This window comes from Eumetopias jubatus, unplaced genomic scaffold (genome assembly GCF_037043125.1).
Source record: "Eumetopias jubatus isolate StellerSeaLion01/CBP00866 unplaced genomic scaffold, mEumJub1_p1.0 scaffold_7, whole genome shotgun sequence".
In the NCBI taxonomy this organism is placed as follows: domain Eukaryota; kingdom Metazoa; phylum Chordata; class Mammalia; order Carnivora; family Otariidae; genus Eumetopias; species Eumetopias jubatus.
In genome coordinates, this window is record NW_028274813.1 from 83,860,556 (window position 1) to 83,881,147 (window position 20,592).

A 20,592-nucleotide genomic window follows, 5' to 3' on the forward strand; every position below is an offset into this window, starting at 1 on the left:
GGTAGTTGGAAGCTGCATCACCTTTTCGGAAGGAGAAGATATGGAGGTTATGACAGGGAGAGAGTCCATTTATAATCTCCATCATGCTGGGCCCTTTCAAAATAAGCCTAGATGTTGGAGGCCTTGCAGGAGCTTTGGACTCTCTCAGATCCTTTGAAAGTGGAGTTCAGCCCAAAACCTCCCTGCAAACAGGAAGCTGGTTTGAGTTAGAACATAAAATAAAAACCAGCTGATGCCCCTGAATGTTTTTCCCCTGCTCCTCCCACTCCACAGAGCCAAAGGAAACTGCCTTTTTTTGTCTTTGGATAGTTGTTCAGAAAGTCAGAAAAAGCCAAAAGCCATAAATCCTTTGAAAATAAGCCAAGTTTTGAGCCCAGGCAAACTTCTGCCCATGGGGTTTCCTAGCCCGGATGTCCGTCCCGCTGCCAAGAGTCCTAGGAGGAAAGGGCCTGAGGAACACAAAAGTTGCCAGAGATCAGAGCCTGGAACCCAGGCCCAGCAGGAATAGATGGTCTGTAGCAGTTTCTCAAACTGGAGTTTCCAGCCCATTTGTAGGTCATGAAATCAACAAAGTGGGCCATGCCCAGAATCATTTTTTAATGAAATAGAATGTGATAGAAAATAGAGTATATCACATGCAATAAGAGGAGTATTGTTTTGTGAAACTTTTATTTCAGTTTTATGCACATGCACACATGTACATGTATGTATATACCAGCTCATGATATAAACTATCTCTCTTGCCATGGGTCATGGTCAAAAATGTTTGGTGAACACTGGCCTTAAAGGTATGAGTAACTGACATCTCCTTCCTGCTTTAGCTTGCTGTTGAAAAGTCCAAGCTAGTTTCAGAATGAATCTTTTATGGAACTGCATCATCTGTCCACAAAACACCTACCCAAATTCCTGTCAGAGGGAAGGAAAGCTGAGAACGAACAGACTGGTCTAATTCTTTTTTCTTTTTTTAATAAAATTTTATTTATTTATTTGAGAGAGAGAGAATGGGAGAGAGCAGGAGAGGGAAGAGGGTCAGAGGGAGAAGCAGACTCCCTGCTGAGCAGGGAGCCCGATGGGGGACTTGATCCCGGGACTCCAGGATCATGACCTGAGCCGAAGGCAGTCGCTTAACCAACTGAGCCACCCAGGCGCCCCAGACTGGTCTAATTCTTTGGGACCAAAGCTGAAGCATAAACGAGGGATTGATGCAAATTTGATGCAAAAGGATTTGCCCGCAATGATTCTCCGGAAGGGAATAGGATTTGAGCAGTTTTTTAGCTCACTGCACTTGATCTATGACCTTTCCCATCTATGTGGGTAATGCTGGCCTTGGTTCCTCTCTCTCCTGTTTGTAGTAGGCAGTTGATACAGCAGGAATGTTCCTGAGTACCCTCCCTCTGGGATAGCTGGAGGCACAGTGCCAGGATGGGGAGGGGTGCACCGAACTGAGCATCCCCTGGGGAAGTCCAGTATTTTGTGTTCTCCAGTCAGTGTGCCTGGTGCTCAGGCCTTTCAACAAGGTGACTGGGTGCCAGGGCATCATGCAGCTAAGAAAAAGTGAGGAAGGAGGCATAAGTTAAGGCAAACTGTCAAGAACACAGGCTACAGTTAGTTTATCCCACACTAGGCTTAGTGCCTCAGGTAGGCCCAGGGTTCCTGGCAAGTCTGGTGCTTTCCAGGTGGCTGTGGGTTGGCTGTGGGACTAAGCTGCCTCTGTCAGTGAGTAGACACATGCCGGAATTGCTGGTCCACATCCCCAGGAAGCACAGAAGACTCTTGGGGGCCTTCCTGGGGAATAGGTTTTAACTATCATGTCCCAGGGGATTTATTTTGGTCTTTGGCCACCAAAGGGCATTTCTTTCCAACTTAATTCAAGCTAAAATGGTCCTTGGAGATAAGAATTTAAGGGCGTCTGGGTGGCTCAGTTGGTTAAGCGACTGTCTCCGGCTCAGGTCATGATCCCAGGGTCCTGGGATCGAGTTCCACATCGCTGTTCTCCTGCTCTGTCGGGAGCCTGCTTCTCCCTCTGACTCTGCCTGCCACTCCCCCTGCTTGTGCTGTCTCTCTCTTCTCTCTGTCAAATAAATAAATAAAATCTTAAAAAAAAAAAAAATTTAAACCAGCCCTCTAGAGGGACTTTGAATTCTCCAGCTGGGACAGTAAGAGAGGAGGAGAGATCCTAACCACCCTAATTGATTCTGGGTTTCCCCTCCCTATTTAAAAAAAAAATTTTTTTTTTTAAGATTTTATTTATTTGTCAGAGAGAGAGAGAGAGAACGTGAGCGCACAAGCAGGGAGAGCAGCAGGCAGAGGGAGAAGCAGGCTCCCCGCTGAGCAGGGAGCCCAAAGTGGGACTCGATCCCAGGACCCTGGGATCATGACCTGAGCCGAAGGCAGACGCTTAACTGACTGAGCCACCCAGGCGCCCCAACTGGGTTTCCCCTCTCCAGAAACTGGCCTGGACTAGGAGTAGACCATCCTACTACAGACATGAATACTCCTGAAGTGTTTCTGGTTCACACCACCCTCCTAGGGCTTCCGAGACTCTTAGTAGGGTACAGTCTAGCCTATTTATATGACCTTTCTGCATTCAGATGCCTCTCTCTCTGAGCCAACAGAGAGACCAAGGACATCTCTGAGGAGGGCCAGTGCAGGGAGTCCAGACAGTACTAGAGGGTGGACCTGGAGTGACAAGCAAGATGTTCTGTTGCAGACGGTGAGGTGGAGTGAGAAGAGGTTCCAGGGCATTCTGAATCTCCCATGGGATCATCTAGCAGAAAGGCCAGTGAACTAATTTGAGGTTAGTTCAGTGTGCGCCCTAGGGCTGTGTCCAGTGTTGGGTAACAATATTGTTGGTGAGAGTGATGGTGAATATTGCATGTGGCCGTGTCCTCAGAATCTCTGAGCACTTTACACATGTTTCCCTTTCATCTCTGTGGGAGTGGGGCGTAATAATAATAATTAGAGTACTCTGAGCATCTGTGCTTGGCAAAATACAGCATTAAGCTATGTTTCTGTCTCCTGGGCTCATAGTCTGTGTGAACTGGCAGATGCTTGGGGTGGGTAGAGTTCTCCGATGGAGGGGAAGAACGTGATGGGATGCAAAGATCAGAGATATTGTGAGTCCCCTAGTTAATACCTAACGTTCCTCTGACTCTGGGTAGGTCACAGTAGCCTTTCTTTCCTGCCTGCCAAGGCACAAAGATCAGTGACTTTCCCTGACTCTCAGAGACCCAAGAGGCCAGTCTGGGGACCGAGGGCTGTATCTTGTAAACGGAGCCTTCCTGGATTGGGGGAGTGCTTGTTCCTCTGTGGCCGTGAGCCCAGCTTTAACTCTTCGTTTTCTTTCCCAGGGTCCCCACAGATTGAGCCCTGTTAAAAGCCTGCAGTGCACGCTGGCTTTTCCCCATGTGACCAAGGGGCCTGTGGCCAGGACAGACCCTGGAGAAGTCAGTAGCCCTATTCTCCTGAAGAAAGTAGTCAGCATTTGCTAGATGGTCGTGGGTACCTTCAGCACCTCCTTCCCGTCCCTGCTCTGTCCATATGTCACTTCTCTGTCTCCCTCTAACAGGTGACCTTGGAGAAGGTGCTTGGAATAACAGTGTCTGGAGGCAGAGGACTTGCTTGTGACCCCCGATCCGGTTTAGTTGCCTACCCAGCAGGGTAAGTACATTGGAAGAAGGGTTATTGCATGGGAGTTTATAACCATGCTAAACCAGTTAGGGTGGGCAGGGATTTTTTGGTTTCTTCTGGGAGATATAGCCAGGTGAATGTTTTGGTACCATTTTTGTACAGGAGATACAGGGCCAGGTCAAGGCTCTTTGTTGAATGCTGTACTTGTTGCTGCCCTCTCCTGTTCTTTTGGCCATCCACCTGTACATACAGATTCACACCTTATATTACACAGTTCCCAACACCATCTTTAATATCTACCTTCTAGTCACTTCAAAACAGCTTTATTGAGATGTAACTCATGCACCACAAATTTGCCCATTTAAAATGTACAATTCAGTGTTTTTTAGCACATCCACAGAGTTGTGCAACCATCACCACAGTCAATTTTCAAACATTTTCATCACCCAAGAAAGAAACCCCATACCCATTAGCAGTTATTCCCTATTTCCCCCTCAAGACTCCCAGCCCCAGGCAACCACTAACCCACTTTCTGTCTCTATAGATTTGCCTGTTCTGGACAGTTCATATAAGTGGAATCATTCCATATAAGTAGAATATTTGGCCTTCTGTGACTGGCTTTTTTCTTTTTCTTTTTTGTTAATTTATTAGAGAGAGAGAGACAGTGAGAGCAGGAACACAAGCAGAGGGAGTGGGAGAGGGAGAAGCAGGCTTCCCGCCGAGCAGGGAGCCCGATGCGGGGCTCGATCCCAGGACCCTGGGGTCATGACCTGAGCTGAAGGCAGATGCTTAACGACTGAACCACCCAGGTGCCCCTGTGACTGGCTTTTTCACTGAGCATAATGTTTTTAATGTTCATACATGTCATGGCAGGTATCAGTACTTTGTTTCTTTTTATGGCCGAATAACATTCTATTGTATGGATGTCCCACACTTCATCTAGTCATCAGTTGATGGGCTTTTGGGTTGTTTCCACTTTTTGGCTATTTTTATGAAAAATACCAGGTGGCTGGGTGGCTCAGTCGGTTAAGGGTCTGCCTTTGGCTCAGGTCATGATCCTAGGGTCCCAGGATCGAGTCCTGCATCAGGCTCCTTGCTCAGCAGAGTGTCTGCTTTTCCCTTTCCCTCTGCCCCTCCCCTCTGCTCGTGCTCTCTCTCTCTCTCTCTCTCTCAAATAAATAAAATCTTAAAAAAAAAAGAAAAAGAAAAAAGAAAAAAATACCGCTCTGAACATTTGCCTACTCTCGTCACTTGGAGAGATGTCAGTGTCATGGAAGAAAAGTAGGGATCTGGGGCTGGTGTTCCTCTATCCCTTGCTGCCTTTTCACTCCTCTGCTCCTGCAGATGAGAAACCCCCAGCCATAGCTTCTTTAGGCTTTTACAAAAGTGTTTCTTTGGGAGGCTTGGTGCCCTTGCTGCTCCTGATTCTGTCAACCTCTGTACTTTGCTGCTGGGCATTGGGAGCACAGGAATGGGAAGGCCGCCACCCCTCCACCTTTCTTCCCCACCGTCAGCTCGGGAGTGCCCACTTTCCCAGCGTGAGTTCCACAGCAACTCTTGGAGTTTTTTTTACCAGTCTATGATTTTCTCAGTTTGATCATCCTATCAAAAATCTGCCTTTGTCAACAACTTATTCTGTGCCAGGCCCTTTGCTAAGCACTTTGCAAAGAGCAACCCTGTGAGGTTGGTACTATTATTATCCCATTTAGAGAAGGAAACTAAAAAAAAGAGAGGTTAAGCAGATTGTTCCAGGTCACACAGCTAGTAAGTGTCTGTATTGGAATTTTAACCCAAGTAGTCTGACTGCAAAGCTCTTAATCTTAAAATGGTGTGGAGTGGGGGGAGACCTGACTTTCTGCTGATTTTTAAAAGCTGCTTCTCGTGTCACTGTCTATCTGGCATACAAATGAGAAGAGCCCAATTTATGGGCATCTCAGTCTATGCCAGGGAAACTTCTGCCCCTGGGTTCTGGGGCCTGTGCCTTTCCTGAGCGGCCCTTTGGCATCTGGTGTCTGTGGTGGGGGTGCTGGAAGAGCTGCACCAGCTTTACTCTGCAGAAGCTGAGCTGGCGGCTGCCTTCTCCCTCTCCAGAAGCCAAGTTGATGAATGACCTCTGTTGCTGGATACCCTGTGCGGGCGGCCTCAGGGGAATTCCTCTCGTGCCTGCCTCTGCCTGGGAAAGCCAGGTTCCTTCTTGTTGGAGGTGGGGCTGGGGATGGATGTGAGATGGACAGGAAAGGTCTGGGCTGCTGCTTGGTATGTGCTGAGCCTAGTGTGCCTGCCCTAGGGATTGTAGAGCCATGCTCCCCACCTCTTCCCCCCACGCCCCTGACCCCAGGCCTGGTGCTTCAAGGATGTGTGCTTTTGTGTGTGGGCAGGGCCCAGCCTGGCACATGTGTCTGGGAGTCATTAGCCTTCCAGATGGGGTATGGAAGCTTCCCTTCTGTGATATCTAGTAGGTTTCCTCAGTGTGCTTGGCTTGGGTGGAGTCCTAGGCGGTGACATGATCTACTCCCTGACCTTTTGATTTCCTAGGACTTTAGGTTCTCTCTTTGCAAATGGCCCCTTTTTTCAAGTATTTTCGTTTTGCTCTGTGCTAGAGGTCCCTGTTGTGCCTCTGGAGTGTCTGGGGGCCACCAAAGTCTCTGTGAGGCTCTTTCCCTCCCTCCTTCTCTTCTTCTTTCCCTATCTGGTGATCCTAACCCCACCCCCACTCTCTAGTTCCTACTGTGCTTGTTGCTCTAGGAGCGGCTCAGGTATCCTAGAAACAAGAAAAACAAAGCTCAGAAAAGTCTCCCGGAGGCCTAGAGGCAAATATCAAACCAAAACAAAGTTTTCTGAAAGGAAATGAAACAGCTCCAAGAGGGTGGGGTAGAGGGGGATTGTGTCAAGAAGAGGTGGGTGAAGTCTCTGGGTAGAGACCCCTCAGTTTTAGTGGCTCCAGAGTTCCCCCTTTGCTGTTCTGCCCACAGAAAAGCCTACCCCTCACCTGTCACACTTTGAGCCCCCCCCGCTCCAGGAGGCTAGGTGGTCCCCAGATAGCCTCTTCAAGGGACTCAGTTTAGTTGAACATCCATAATTGACTTGGGCCCCTTCCCTAGTTGGCTTGGTAGAGGGCTCAGGTGCTGTAGAGCCCAGCACAGTCCCCATTGCCGTGGCGGGGCCGGTTAGTTCTGAGAGTGAATCTCTCTTGATCCCCAGTGCTGAAGTGTGGGGCCTGGCCTGGGTGAATGCCCTGGGCAAAGCAGCTACTGGAGTGGGAGGTGCCCTATCCAGCAGCCCCGAGGAGACCTCTTGGTTGCTGTAACTAGGGAGGAGGAAGGCAGACCCAGATTTCCTGAGAAGGCCCTCCCATTTACTCAGCCCATAATGGAAGTTATGCTGAGGTCGCCCAGCTCCAAAGCACTGGACAAGGTGTGAAACCACAGTCTCTCAACCTGAACTATATTCTAGTGACAGCTGAGCTAAGGGGAGCACAGAACTAGCTCTTTACTGCCTGTGGGCAAGCCCCGTGTGCTGGTTTGCCAGGGGGCGTGTGGGGCTGTGGACACTGGGTGGGCCTGGGAGAAGATGCCTGGGCTTTGTGCCCTGGTGGATGGGAGTCATGTGCAGGGGTCCTCGCAAGCGTCGGTCCCCTCAGGGCCTGTCTTCTGGTTGCTCTGCAGGTTTCACACCTGAAACCGAGCCCCCTTAGTTCTTCCTCAGATGGTTTGGCCATAGATGCCTTCATTCATTTGTTCAGCAGGTATTTGTTGAAAACCTGCCCTGGACCAGGCACTGTTCTAGGCAGAAGGTATATAGCAGTGAGCAGGACAGGAAGGGTGACCGTTTTTGGTGGGGTTTACGTTCAAGAAGGGCAAGCAGACAATCAGCATGCCAGCCCATAAATGAGCAAGATAGTATCAGAGATGGTAAGTGTTCTGAAGAAAGTAAAACCAAGTAATGGAAAGGAGAGTAAGTGAATAGCTGGTGGGGCGTGTGGTGGGGTTGGAGCCGGGGCGGGGGCTACTTTAGGATTGGGTGGTTAAGACGCAGGGGGAGGTCACATTCAGCTGATGTCTGAATGACCAAGAGGAACGAACTCTTGAGGATCTGACTCCAAAGTGGTCCAGGTGGAAGAAGCTTCAAGTGCAAAGGTGCCAGAGAGGGGAGGATTGGGTTCACTTGTTTGGGGTGCTAAACGGTCGTCGTGGTGACTAGAGCATAATGAGTGGGAGGACAGGGGCCCAGGCATTGCATTTTGATGGGGCTTGTAAGTCTCACAGTGCACAGAGATTCACGTCTTGTCCCAGAAGGGAATGTGTGTAGAGTTGTCTGGGCAGAGAGAAGTGCACCGCTAGCTCCCCACTGGTACCCGTGTTATTCTCTGTCTTCTCTCGTGTTTTTGAGGAGGGACTCATAAAATGCCCCAGAAACAGATGCCTGTGGGTCCTGTGACCTGGCCTAAGAGGATTACTTATTTGGAAGGTCCTGGATTGCAGGCATTTAAAGAGGACTGCAACCGAGGATGCCTTAGGAAATATCCTAGACTCATTCTCTCTTAGAACAATTAAAGCTATATGATTTCCCTTTTGGGAGTGAATCCGGAGGGATGGTTTATAATTCCACACCTGGGTGAGGATCCTGATGAGTCATTAGTGTCCAACAAGTCATGTATGGGATGCCACAGTCGGGGCTCCTGTTGTAACTGCTGACCCCCTGGATCTCGCTTTCCTTGTTAGTGGTGGAGCAGAGTGCCCTTCAAGAAGATGGCCAGGAGCACCATGCTGCCTACTCTGCACACTGTCTCCTTCAGTCCCCACAGCAATTCTGTGAGGTAGATATTATTCTTCCTGTTCTACAGATGAGGAAACTGAGATTCAGAGAAGTTAAGGAATGTGCCCAAGATCACACAGTGTGCTAGCACACAGGTCTGCTTGGCCCCGGTTTTCTCGTTCCTTCCATCATCACACTGCCCTCAAGTGTCCACGAGTCCTAAAAGCCTAAGGTAGGGGAGAACCACGCACCTGCCCTAGGTAGGGCCCTAGTAGTTCTCAGTTCTGCTGATTGGGAGGTTCCTTGGCTTTGAGATCTGGTGGCTAGTGACTTAATAATTTATTCACTCATTCACAAATATTTATTGAGTGCCTATCTTCTAGGCCCTGAGGATGTAAACAAAACAGATAAAAATACCACCTGCACAGAGCTGGCAATTTAGTGGTGAAGACAGATCTCCTCCCTGTCCAAAAGTGAATTCTATAGAACATAAAATGTGTGCTTTGGAGAAAGTATAAGCAATAAACAGTGAAAGGGAATAGGGAATGGGGGTAGGGTATGGGGTTGTGATGTTAAATCGTGCTAGAGAGTGACATTTGAGCAAGGCTTGAAGGACCTCTTGTCCCTGTGTGAGTCACCTTCTGTTTTTACCTGGTCTGAAAGAAGAACGTCCAAGGCACAGGGTCTCCGCTTGAACCTTCTGTGTCCTGCTCCCTGTATGTGCTGCTGTATTCATTGCTCTTCCCACGCTTCTTTTGTTCCTGCCTTCTGGAGGATGGAGAGTGGTAGGAGGCAGATCCTGTGAGAATGCCAGGCTCTTGGTGATGGCAGCAGGCCTGGACCTGTCTGGGGAAGGGGTGTGTTGAGGGCCTGGCCCTTCCTGGTTCAGAGGAGCTCCTGGGCAGTGGGCCCAGCACCTGGTACTGGCGTTCCACCACGTGACTCCCAGGCTGAGGCCCCGGGGGACTGAGAACTCACCGTCTCCCTGCACCCGCACCCTGGGGTTCTGAATTACGGGACTCAGCCGGTTGGGCCAGCCTAGCCCTTGTCATGGCTTGCAGCCAGCAGTACTGCAAGGGCACATGTGCAGATGACTGCCTGTTGTCCTGGGCAACGTCAAGGGCCCGGGCGGCCAAGGCGGAGGGCCAAAGACTGATGCAGACTGCACCCTGCCCTCTGCTCCCCGGTAGACTGGGGAGCTTGCTCAAGGTCACGGAAGACTGACGTGGCTCCCACATCAGTGTCGCTGAGCTCTGTTCTCTTGGAAGGACCCCAGCCAGCGGGGCACAGGGGAACCTTGGATGTCTGTGCCAAGTTCTGCCCTCACTTCGGCATCTGTATCATTGTCCCCACAAGTGGAGCTGTGACCAGGGGTTGGTCTCTTTCCTCCTTTTCCTCTGTGTTGGGAGGTTTCCATATCTGAATAATTAAAAGTAAAAATTTCAGCTTAGAGGTCTGTGTCTGTGTGTTTCCCTCCTTTGCACGTTTCTCTCCTTTGCGTAACTCCTCCATGCCGCACCTGAGAATTTTCCAGGCTACGCTGGGGGTGTGTGTACGTGGGGAGGGGTGTTGTGGAGGGGAAGGGTTGCCTCACAGCTAGTCATCTCCCTCTCTGTACTGTAGTGTTACACACCACTGCTCTCCTTCCTCCTCCCACCGTGGAACTGTACTTACCAGGAGGAGGAAGCAAGATGCTGTGCTCCAGCAAGACTGAGTGTTTTAAGCAGTCTGATGCATTGCCCTTCGAAAGTCACGAGGCTGCTTTGGGATGGTGGGCTTAAAGGAAAACTCAAAAGCGTATCCTAGAACACCTCATCACCTACTTTTCCTGGATTTGGAATGTGGCCGGCTGGAATATGTGTGGGGTCAGCTTGAGTCAGAGCGGCTTTCAGCCGAAGCCCTTTGCCATGGTTTTTGTGTAGCTGATCAGAAAGCCAGGTAAGCTGTAACCACTCACCCTGGAAGTCACTGCTAGAGAGATGAGCCTGCAGAGACGGGCCTCCTCAGCAGATCGGCCCAGCTAACAAGAAAGTTAGAAAACATCAGTTAGAAAACATGGTGGCAGACTGGGGTGTGTGTGCGCACTTTTTCACACACTGACAAAAGTATTCAAATCTAAATATCTAAAACTATGAACTTGGAACTGTAACTGCTATAGTTTTCATCTGCCCTGTTCTGATTTCCAGAAATCCTGTAGCCCAAATCCTTTTCCCCTCAAAGTGCCCCAGTCATCTTTCCCTCTTCTCCTAGGCTCCCGGCCAAGCACCCTGCACGTTAGGTCAGTTGTGTTTCACGTCTCTCATCTCCAACTTCACTCTTCTCTTCTTTCCTCAACTCAGTCCACTCCGCATCCCTTAGAGCACCGCTTCTGGAATCCCGACTCTCTTTGGCTTTAGCTGAGTGGCCTTGAGCCAGTTACCTCACTGCTCTGATCTCGGGTCTCCTTCTGTAAAGTGGGGATAATTGTACTAAAGGGTCACAAGGTGCTGAAAGGATTAGCCAAAACCAGACATCTAGGCTGCTTGGCAGAGTGCCTGCTACCTAGAAAGTGCTTGACAAATGGTAACTCTTATTACTGAGCCCCACTGTGTGAAGAGCAGAGGACCGGTTGTTAAAGGAACTGGAAGCCTTCATGTTTCGAGTTCACTGAAACTCTTGTGGGGTGCTTTCTGCCTTAGCCAGGAGATGGCACTTCAGTTTTCCTTCCGTGCCCCTGTGCTACTGTCCTAGACACTTGAGGTGGTTTCTCACTCCGCATTCCCCCATCCCTTCCTTGCTCCCTTCAAAGCTTGTCATCCCTTCAGTGAATGGAGATGCAGATATTTTCTTTCCCCAAGCTTAATATAGCTCTCCTTTCCTGGCTTCCTCCCCAGAACAAAAAATAAAGCCTCCTTTGAAGTTTTTACCATTACTGAGGTCCTAACAGGACTTTCCTCCATTCTTCCAGAGGAAAAACCTGACATAGTCCCTTAGCACCTTGTGCCCCACTGCCAGGAGCCCCCTTGCAGCTTCCTTTCCATGCTTAAGGAGTAGTAATATTAAGATTTGCTATTTGTTTGGCTCCTACTATGTGTCAGAAAAAATCATTTAATCTTCACAGAAGTCCTAGGAGCTAGATCTGAGTGTCTGTCCTTTATTATAGGTAAGTCAACATGCTTGTGCCCTACCCAGGGTCACAGAGCTGTCCATGGCAGAACAAGGCTCAAACCCTGGTCTCTGTCTCCAAAGCCCACAGCATCCCTATGGCCCCAACACTGCCTCTGAGGATCCAGATGTCCTCAGTCCCTCCTTCCATAGAAGACTGGTGGGGCATAGAGTAGGGAGAGCTGGGCCTACTGATGCCCCACAGGACCAAGCTAGTGGACCAGGGGAGGCACTCTCCCATTCAAATCGTTCTTGAACAACTGCAGTGGGCCAGCCTCTGCTAGGCACAGGAGACAAAGCAGTCAGCAGAACCAGACCCCGTTCCTGTTCTCTAGAAAGGCACATCAAAAATAAATGTAAAGGGCGCCGGGGTGGCTCAGTTGGTTAAGCGACTGCCTTCGGCTCAGGTCATGATCCTGGAGTCCTGGGATCGAGTCCCACATCGGGCTCCCTGCCCAGCAGGGAGTCTGCTTCTCCCTCTGACCCTCTTCCCTCTCATGCTCTCTATCTCCCATTCTCTCTCTCTCAAATAAATAAATAAAATCTTTAAAAAAAAATAAATGTAAAATTACAGCTGTGATAAATGTTACAAAAGATTGATATGCTGTGCTTGCTATGAAAACATATACTGAGGCCATTTGACCTGAGATCTGAAAGGGGACTAAAGATTAACTAGTTGGAAAAGAGAAAGAAGAATGTTCTAGATAAGGGAAACAGTTCCTGCAAAGGAGCATGGCAGGTTAAAGAGAGTGAAAGAATGTGGTTGGAGCATGGATCAGGGTGAAGCTGGAGGGTGGGCAGGGGTCATACCACCCAGGCCTTCATGGGTACTTGAAGTTTGGTTTTGGAAGCTCCCCAGGGCTGATCCTGTGGGAGTGTTGCGATCAGATCAGACATGCATGTGTGTTTGACGTAAACCCCACTGGAAGTCAGGAGGCCTGGGAGGTCCAGAAAGGCTCTGCTCTTTCTGGGACCTTTCTGAGCCTAGGCTTCCTCATCTCAAAATTCTGGAGGGTTGGACTAGGTGATTTTAAAGTCACCTAGCACAGTGCATTTAATTCCTTCCATCCTTCCTTCCAGCTAAATTTAAGGTTCTATGAGTCTATCTGGTGGAATTAGGCTCCTGTACCCTGGACTGCCCCTAACAGAAGCTGGGCAAGTGTGCATGGGTGTGTGTGTGTGTGCGTGGGAACGGGGAGGGAGAGTGATGGGGCACAGGGTTTCCAAGGCCATCTGACTTTTGTCATATGTGTAAGGGAAGCAGGAAACTAGAAGCTGGTGTCAGGAGAGAACGGAAATGAGAAAGGGGAACAAGGAAAGATGAGCAGATGGAGAGAGAAGGAGAAAGGAAACTGAGGACGGATTTGGGGAGGGGTTAGAGGAGGAGATGTGACTCAGGAATTTCCAGGCTGTTTGTTGCCCAGCCTGGCAGTTCTGGGCATACCTAGTGTACCTCAGAGACTCCTGGGTCCCCAGAGATTACCTGCGGAATGTGCATATTGAAATGGTTTGTGGAGCCTAATATGCTAAGCGCTCACCAGCAGCTGTACTTGCCTTTGCTTCAAGCTTCTAGCAGGCAGTGGGTTTCCCATTAAACAAAGCTGGTCTGGGGGATATCACCTCCGCTCATTCTGTCCCCATCCCCTGACCTGGCGTAGCAGGTCCCACCCTTGCTGCTGTCAGTCCTAATGAAGTGAGGCAGAAGGGGCCACGGGCCCAGGCCTACTGACAGCCACGGAGACTAAGGGAGAACACTGCCTGGCTACAGCTTTGGGCTTCCTGCCTTGACTCCTGCCACCTGGCCTCCTCACTGGAACTGTCTCTGGAAAGTCAGTCTGAACCTGATCCTGTCCACTTCACTGCCTGGTTGGAGAGGGTCCTTCCACCCTTCTCTGCACAGCAGGCAGGCAGGCGGAGTCTCTGACTGTCTTCTGGCAGTCTGGAGGGCCCTTTTCGGGCTCTCTGGGGCCAGGGACTCTCAGGGTGGGACCCAGGAGTTCCAAAGCACTGAACAGGCCTCCCCAGGCCCTCTTGGGCTCTCTCTGCCCATCCTCCTAGTCTTACTGAGCCTCCCTGCAATTCAGGCCTCCTGCCTCCCACCCCCTTCCTCATCTGACACATAGAGGGTGTGGGGTCGGCTCCTGCCAGATACACACGTGGGCACACACATGAAAGGCCTCACTCTTCCTTAGAGCACAAATGCTTGTCAGACACGTGGCTCCAACCTGTGAACTAGCTGTACATCTGTGGCCTGCTTTGCTCAAATCACATGGACGCTTCCTTCCTGCACCCCTTCCTGGGCTCTGTGCAAGGGCTCCGGGGAGGCCTGAGTCCTCGCTGCCCTTTGTAGGTATGACCAGAGATGGTGCTGGTGCTTAGGGACCTGGTGGGTTAGGCTTCCAGGGAGCCTTCGCCCTCAAGGGGATGCAGAGATAGGCCCTGCTGGGTGGGGAAGGGAAGCAAGAAGAGTAGGTTGCCAGAAAGCAGTCAGTTGCCCTTGGTGGCAAGCAGAGCCCCTCTGAACTTACTCTATGCAGCTCCCTGTGCTGAGTGACCAGAATTCCCAGGTGGCCTGGGTGCTTGTGGGGGAGCTGTGGTTTGGTGCTAAGTCTGTTGTCTCACTCATCTCCCCAGGTGTGTGGTCGTGCTGTTCAATCCCCGGAAACACAAACAGCACCACATCCTCAACAGTTCCAGGTAAATGGGTCTGGGCCCTGAGGGAGCACCTCCTTTTCCTGGGAGCTGGGAGAAAGGCACTGTCTGGGGGTTTTGTGGCTCTGCAGACTGGGGCCTGGTTGGGCCACATACAGGTTGGTGTCTGCTGATCTTGCCTTTTGAGGGGACTCTGAGGGAGCTGGGCTTAGGCCAGGCTGTCAGTGCCCCTCTGAGCCTGCCTCGTCCTGCAGGAAAACCATCACGGCCCTCGCCTTTTCCCCTGATGGCAAGTACTTGGTCACTGGAGAGGTGAGTGAGGAAAGGGGCCTGCAGTCCTCTGAGGAGGGTGGGAGGCCTGGCCTCAGCAGAGGGTTACAATCTTAGGCCTACTTAGGGCTGCTGCCACTTTGGTTCCCTGAACAGAGGCTAAATCCTAGTTTTTGCTCTACCTGAAAATAGTGGTTCTTAAGCTTCCGTGAGCACCAGAATCACCTGGATTGCTTGGTGAAGTGCACATTGCCAGGCCCGCCCGCAGGGTTTCTGATTCAGTAGGTGTGAGATGGGACCCTGAAATTGGCATTTCTTAAAAGTTCCCACATGCTCATTCTGCTGGTTGGGAGGCAGGCTTTCAAAAACCACTGCCTTAAAATGTTCCTGGTCCCCGGAGGCCCCCTGCTGGGCACATGAGGAACGCCTCTGTCTTCTCAGGCTGATGGAGGCGGAGGGGCAGAAATAGGCCTCAGTGGTGGTGGTTCTCAACCCTGGAGGCCCATGAGACTCACTCAAGGAGTGACACAGACATACTGAACAAAATCTGGGGCCATTTTCTCCCGGATAATCATTGTTGTCCTGAGATATTTATCACTTGTTTTTGTTTTTGTTTTTAACCTTTGCCCTGTATAGCACTCTGCTCCTGACTCTTGGCCAAGGGTCATTAGAGAGATTGTATGTAGTGGCTGGGGAGGTAAGGGCCCCCACTCTGGAAGGCTCGGGGAGGCTGTATGCCTCTGCCCACACTTCCAGTTCTTGCTTCCCTGCAGAGTGGGCACATGCCTGCCGTGCGTGTTTGGGACGTGGCTGAGCATAGCCAGGTGGCAGAGCTGCAGGAGCATAAGTACGGTGTGGCCTGCGTGGCCTTCTCCCCAAGCGCCAAGTACATTGTCTCCGTGGGTTACCAGCATGACATGATCGTCAACGTCTGGGCCTGGAAGGTGAGTGGACTGGCTGGGCTGGCCTGATAGCCTCATGGGGGTTCACGGGCCAGTTGGGGAGCCGGGAGACTGCTGATCTGAGCCCCTTCCCTCCACTCTGCTGATCTCAGTCTCATTCTAGAAGATAGCCTGAAGCAGAAAAAAAGCAACTGTGTAGCCACATGTGTTGGTAGAAGGGGGCTAGCTTTATGCCTTTGAGGGCCTCCAGAGGAAATGAACCTCTTCAACTCCTCTAGAAAGAAATTCTTCTCTCTCCCTTCTTTTTCTGACCAAAAAATCTTGGAAAGGAGCATTTGTTAGAGTACAAATCCTATCCAACCCCTCCTCCATCCTCTGAGCCTTTCTTCTTAGCCCCAAGGGATAGAATTTTGATTCTTCCTTTGGCTTTCCCTCCAGAAAAACATTGTGGTGGCCTCCAATAAGGTGTCCAGTCGGGTGACAGCGGTGTCCTTCTCTGAAGATTGCAGCTACTTCGTCACTGCAGGCAATCGGCACATCAAATTCTGGTACCTCGATGACAGTAAGACCTCAAAGGTGAGCTGCTGTGGCTGGAAGTGGCCCCGGGGCCAGAGCCTGCTCAGCCTTCCCCAGAAGACCCCGTTGCACTTGGGCCCCCCTCTGTTCACTCAGCAGCCATACAGAAGTTCTGGGTGAGCCAGATGCTCTCTGGGCCGAGGAGGAGCTTCAGAGAGCGGGGGGGTGGTGCTTGCTGCTTCTCCTCCCTCCCCATAGGGCCTCGTTTGTGGGGGCAGGCTCCAGGACGGGGGGGCGGGGGGGGATGGGCGACAAGAGCGGTGCGTCTCCACAGGTGAATGCCACCGTGCCTCTGCTGGGCCGCTCGGGGCTGCTGGGAGAGCTGCGCAACAACTTGTTCACTGACGTGGCCTGTGGCCGAGGGAAGAAGGCCGACAGCACCTTCTGCATCACGTCCTCGGGCCTGCTGTGCGAGTTCAGTGACAGGAGGCTTCTGGATAAGTGGGTGGAGCTGAGAGTAAGCACCTCTGTCCCCATGGGTAGGGGCTGGCTGCCCATGTGTCAGCTCAGGGGAGATCTGCTGCCTCTGGCTCTGTAGCAGGGGCTAGGCCCTCATGCGTGCAGGAGAGAGGAGCCTGGGGGAGCCACAGCTTGGCCTCGTTCCAGCCCGTGGAGATCTGTATAGCTCCCTCCTCTCTGCTTTCTCTTTCCACCTTTCTTTCCCCTGCTTCCCTCTTGTACTCAGAATACAGACAGCTTCACAGTGAGTGGTGCCTGGATCCTCCTGTCTTTCCCATGCTCTTTCTTTCCCTCTGCTGGGCTTTTCCTACTTTGTCCTCTTGGTCAGAACCTCTTGTGCCTTAGAAGGGTCCCCGGCTCCCATCCCCCAGCTGCACGCGGCTGTGGGCCCTCTGGCCACCTGCTGCTGGAGGGAGGGGCATCTCCAGATGACAGCTGAGGGGCTCAGGCCAGAGCAGCTGGGCAGCTTTCCCCTCGCCTCCGCCTTGGCTGATCTCTCCTCTTGGCAGGCGACTGTTGGGGACAGTCGCCTGCCAAGGGGACCCTTGCTGACCCAAGCCCCTCTGCCTGCAGACCACCGTGGCTCACTGCATCTCCGTGAGCCAAGACTACATCTTCTGTGGCTGTGCCGATGGCACCGTGCGCCTCTTCAACCCCTGTAACCTGCACTTCCTCAGCACGCTGCCCCGTCCCCACGCCCTGGGGACAGACATTGCCAGCGTCACTGAGGCCAGGTGAGCTCTGTGGGCCCCCTGCCTCCACCCAGAGCCTCCCTCTGCACCCAGCCTTCCCTGGCTGTGCCTCAGGGAACAAAGTGAAGAGTGTGTCTGCCCCAAGGATCGCCAGGAGACACCTCTGTAGACCTACAGATTTGGGTTCGTCAGTACTGGTTGCCACCAAGGAGACCGCACACCACGGGAAAGCAGGGAGTGTCTCAGTCGGGGGGTAGGCAGGGCCTGTTGTAAGATTTGGGCTTGTAGTGGATAATTTTAGGAATGGTTCAAGGGATTGAAGTTTTGCTCCGGTTAGATGCTGTCAGGAAGTAGGGGTAGTTACCCAGTGGGACATCTTCATAATTTTTATCTACACGGTGGAAGGGAAGGTATGGGGCTAATGCTGTAATTGGTAAAGAAACAGTGGTCAGTCACCACAGATGGGACTGGAAACGTTTGGTCATGTTTGTAGTTGGCACAGTGCTGTGTGTTCACCTGTGCGTCTGTGCTCTCAGACACGGTTATAGAGGGGTCTTGTTTTCGTTTCCCTCTGTCACGGCCACAGAGTTCCCTTGTCTGACTGTGGCGTACCGTGACGTTGGTTGTGTTCCTCATGAGAACTTGATGGTCCGACAGCCGGTCCTGGGTCAGCTCCTGCTGACAGCTGTCAGACACAGCAGCTACCCCCTGCAGGTCTGGCGAGGGTTCCCCATGCTCGCTCCGCTTCTTCCTTTGTGGTTTGGTTTCTGTTTTCATTCTTTTCAGTCCTTCATTTCATCAGCTCTCCGTTCACTTTTTGCCCTGTCGTCTTCCCCACAGTCGCCTCTTCTCTGGAGTGGCCAGTGCCAAGTATCCAGACACCATTGCCTTGACCTTTGATCCTACGAATCAGTGGCTGTCTTGTGTATACAACGACCACAGCATTTATGTTTGGGATGTGAGGGACCCCAAGAAAGTGGGCAAGGTGTACTCGGCTCTGTATCATTCCTCCTGCGTCTGGAGTGTGGAGGTATGTGGGCTGGGCTGGCCTTGGACTGGCCAGGTTTGCTGGGGTACCCCTGTGAGGCAGGAAGTGGGGATCCCTGAGTATAAAGTTATATTCCTGCTGCCTTCTTGTTTCTCCAGCAGCATCCCTGTGTATCCACATACCTTCAGATGGGTCCCGAGGATTGAGCTTGAATTTTAGAGCTTATATGTCTCAGGCTTCTTCCGTTGTGCCCCTGTCTGTCCTTAGCTTTGCCTCATCCTGGGCTGGGTGATCTTGAACAAGTTACTGAACTTGACTCAACCTCAGTTTCTTGAACTGTAAATTGATGCACCTGATTTATCTAGTTGTCCTAAGAATTAAATGAGACGATATAAGTGGGAGACGTGGAAGAATGCCTGGAACATAATAGGAGCTTGGTTAAGGTGTTTGCCCATAGTGATTATAGAGAGTATCTAATAGTTACAGCTTGCCCACTATGTGACAGACTGGGCTCAGTCCCGGCCAGCATTCTCTCTTTAATCTCATTCCCTTCTATCTCCTTGGGCAGGGAAAGGACTGCCCCCTAACTAGAGATCTGACTTTGTTCCCTCTGCCCCTCAGGTCTACCCTGAAGTGAAGGACAGTAACCAGGCCTGCCTGCCCCCAAGTTCCTTTATCACCTGTTCCTCAGACAATACCATCCGCCTGTGGAACACGGAGAGCTCCGGGGTGCATGGCTCCACGTTGCACCGAAACATCCTCAGCAATGTGAGCCCTGCGGTCGTAGGGCACCCCCTCCACACTTAGTCCTCCCCTCCACCCCCAGCCTTCACGCCTCCCTTTCAGGAACCAGTTCCGCAGATTTTGATCTTTCAGCTCTGATTTGGCCGGGCTCCTTGAGCCAGGGGTTTATCTTGTCCAGCATTCCTCTCCCCTTGCAGCTGTACTGGGTCAGGCCTGCCTTATCCACCTCCTCTCCTGACCTGCTCCACTAGGACCTCATTAAGATCATCTATGTGGATGGGAACACTCAGGCCCTGCTGGACACAGAGCTGCCCGGAGGAGACAAAGCCGATGGGTCCCTGATGGATCCCCGTGTGGGCATCCGCTCTGTGTGTATCAGCCCCAACGGACAGCATCTAGCTTCTGGGGACCGTGTAGGCACGCTTAGGTAATGCCAGGCCTGGGGTGGTACTGACTGCCTACCACAGCGCAGGCTGGGGGAGTAACGGTCCCGAAGGACAGAGCCTGAGAAAAATGGGCTCAAAATGATTGGGGAACAAGATGTCTATGTACAAGGGGAAAGATAACCTTACCATGAAGAAACCCAGCAGAAACCATCCTAACCAAGTGATTAAGTTTAACAGCCTCATATCAGCATCATGAAGCCTGTAATATGCACTAAGAAGCCACATAGCATGGTTTCTGTGGTATTCTTGCCACAAATGGATTAACTCAGTCCAGTCATGGGAAAAAGGCAGGCAGACTCAAACTGGGGTACAGAGGACAGAGTAATCAATACTCTTCTAAAGAGTATTGGAAAGTGCTCAGTACTCCTCAAAAGCATCAAGGTCATGAAAGATAAGGAAAGACTGAAGAACTGTCACCGACTACAGGAGACTAAGGAGAAATAACAACTAAGTGCAATTTGGACTCTTGATAGGACCCTGGATCCAGAAAAAAGATATTGTGGAAAAACTGGTGAAATTAAACTAGAATCTTGAATTAGTAGTGTAGTACCAACGTAAATTTCCCAATTCTGGTATTTGAAGTGTCGTTAACATGGAAAATCCCTGTACTCATCGCCACTTTTCTCTAAGCCTAAAAGTTCAAAAATAAATAAAAATTTAATTTTAAAAACAGGCCTGGGGGGAAGATATGGCAGAGAATGGAGGGTGAGTCTCTCCTCCCGTAGCCTGGCAGTGACGTCCTCCCTCTCCTCATCTTTGCAGGGTGCACGAGCTGCAGTCCCTGAGTGAGATGCTGAAGGTGGAGGCCCATGACTCAGAGATTCTCTGTTTGGAGTACTCTAAGCCGGACACAGGTAAGAAGGATGCCTGGTATCTGGCCCAGAGTGGCACAGGGCTCCTCCAGTCCTGCTAGTGCCACTTGCATCTCTCCTGGCTCCCTGGGGTGTGGGACCAAACACCATTTGAAGCATTTGGTGTCTTCGCAGGTTTAGCGGAGGACAGCTCCATTCCTGCTCCGTGGTTCACTTGGCTTAGGGTTATGGGACTCGGTTCCTGCGGGCCTTTTGCCGGGCCCAGATAGGGGGCCTGCTCTGGGCACTCATGGGCTGATGGAGTTCTTTGAACGCCAGGTCTGAAGCTGCTGGCATCAGCGAGCCGGGACCGGCTCATCCATGTGTTAGATGCCGGCCGGGAGTACAGCCTGCAGCAGACGTTGGACGAGCACTCATCCTCCATCACTGCCGTCAAGTTTGCAGGTGGGGGCAGGGCAATTGAGACGCATCTTGCCATCTACCAGCAACATCCTCCACCCCCACCCTGACTGCCACCAGCCT

The 20,592-nt window shown here is 51.4% G+C and overlaps 1 protein-coding gene across 3 annotated transcripts in view; it reads left to right on the top strand.

The window, feature by feature from the left end:
• The window catches only part of MAPKBP1 (mitogen-activated protein kinase binding protein 1), a 51,864-nt gene that overhangs the window by 20,911 nt on the left and 10,361 nt on the right, over positions 1-20,592 (top strand). For all 3 annotated transcript variants that reach the window (XM_028094467.2, XM_028094469.2, XM_028094468.2), the window contains 12 exons: positions 3,569-3,660; positions 14,164-14,226; positions 14,436-14,493; positions 15,225-15,395; positions 15,792-15,929; positions 16,204-16,386; positions 16,962-17,122; positions 17,921-18,110; positions 18,690-18,836; positions 19,064-19,239; positions 20,021-20,112; positions 20,389-20,514. In XM_028094467.2, coding sequence (XP_027950268.1) covers positions 3,569-3,660; positions 14,164-14,226; positions 14,436-14,493; positions 15,225-15,395; positions 15,792-15,929; positions 16,204-16,386; positions 16,962-17,122; positions 17,921-18,110; positions 18,690-18,836; positions 19,064-19,239; positions 20,021-20,112; positions 20,389-20,514 — 1,597 coding nt within the window. The remainder of the gene's footprint in view (positions 1-3,568; positions 3,661-14,163; positions 14,227-14,435; positions 14,494-15,224; positions 15,396-15,791; positions 15,930-16,203; positions 16,387-16,961; positions 17,123-17,920; positions 18,111-18,689; positions 18,837-19,063; positions 19,240-20,020; positions 20,113-20,388; positions 20,515-20,592) is intronic.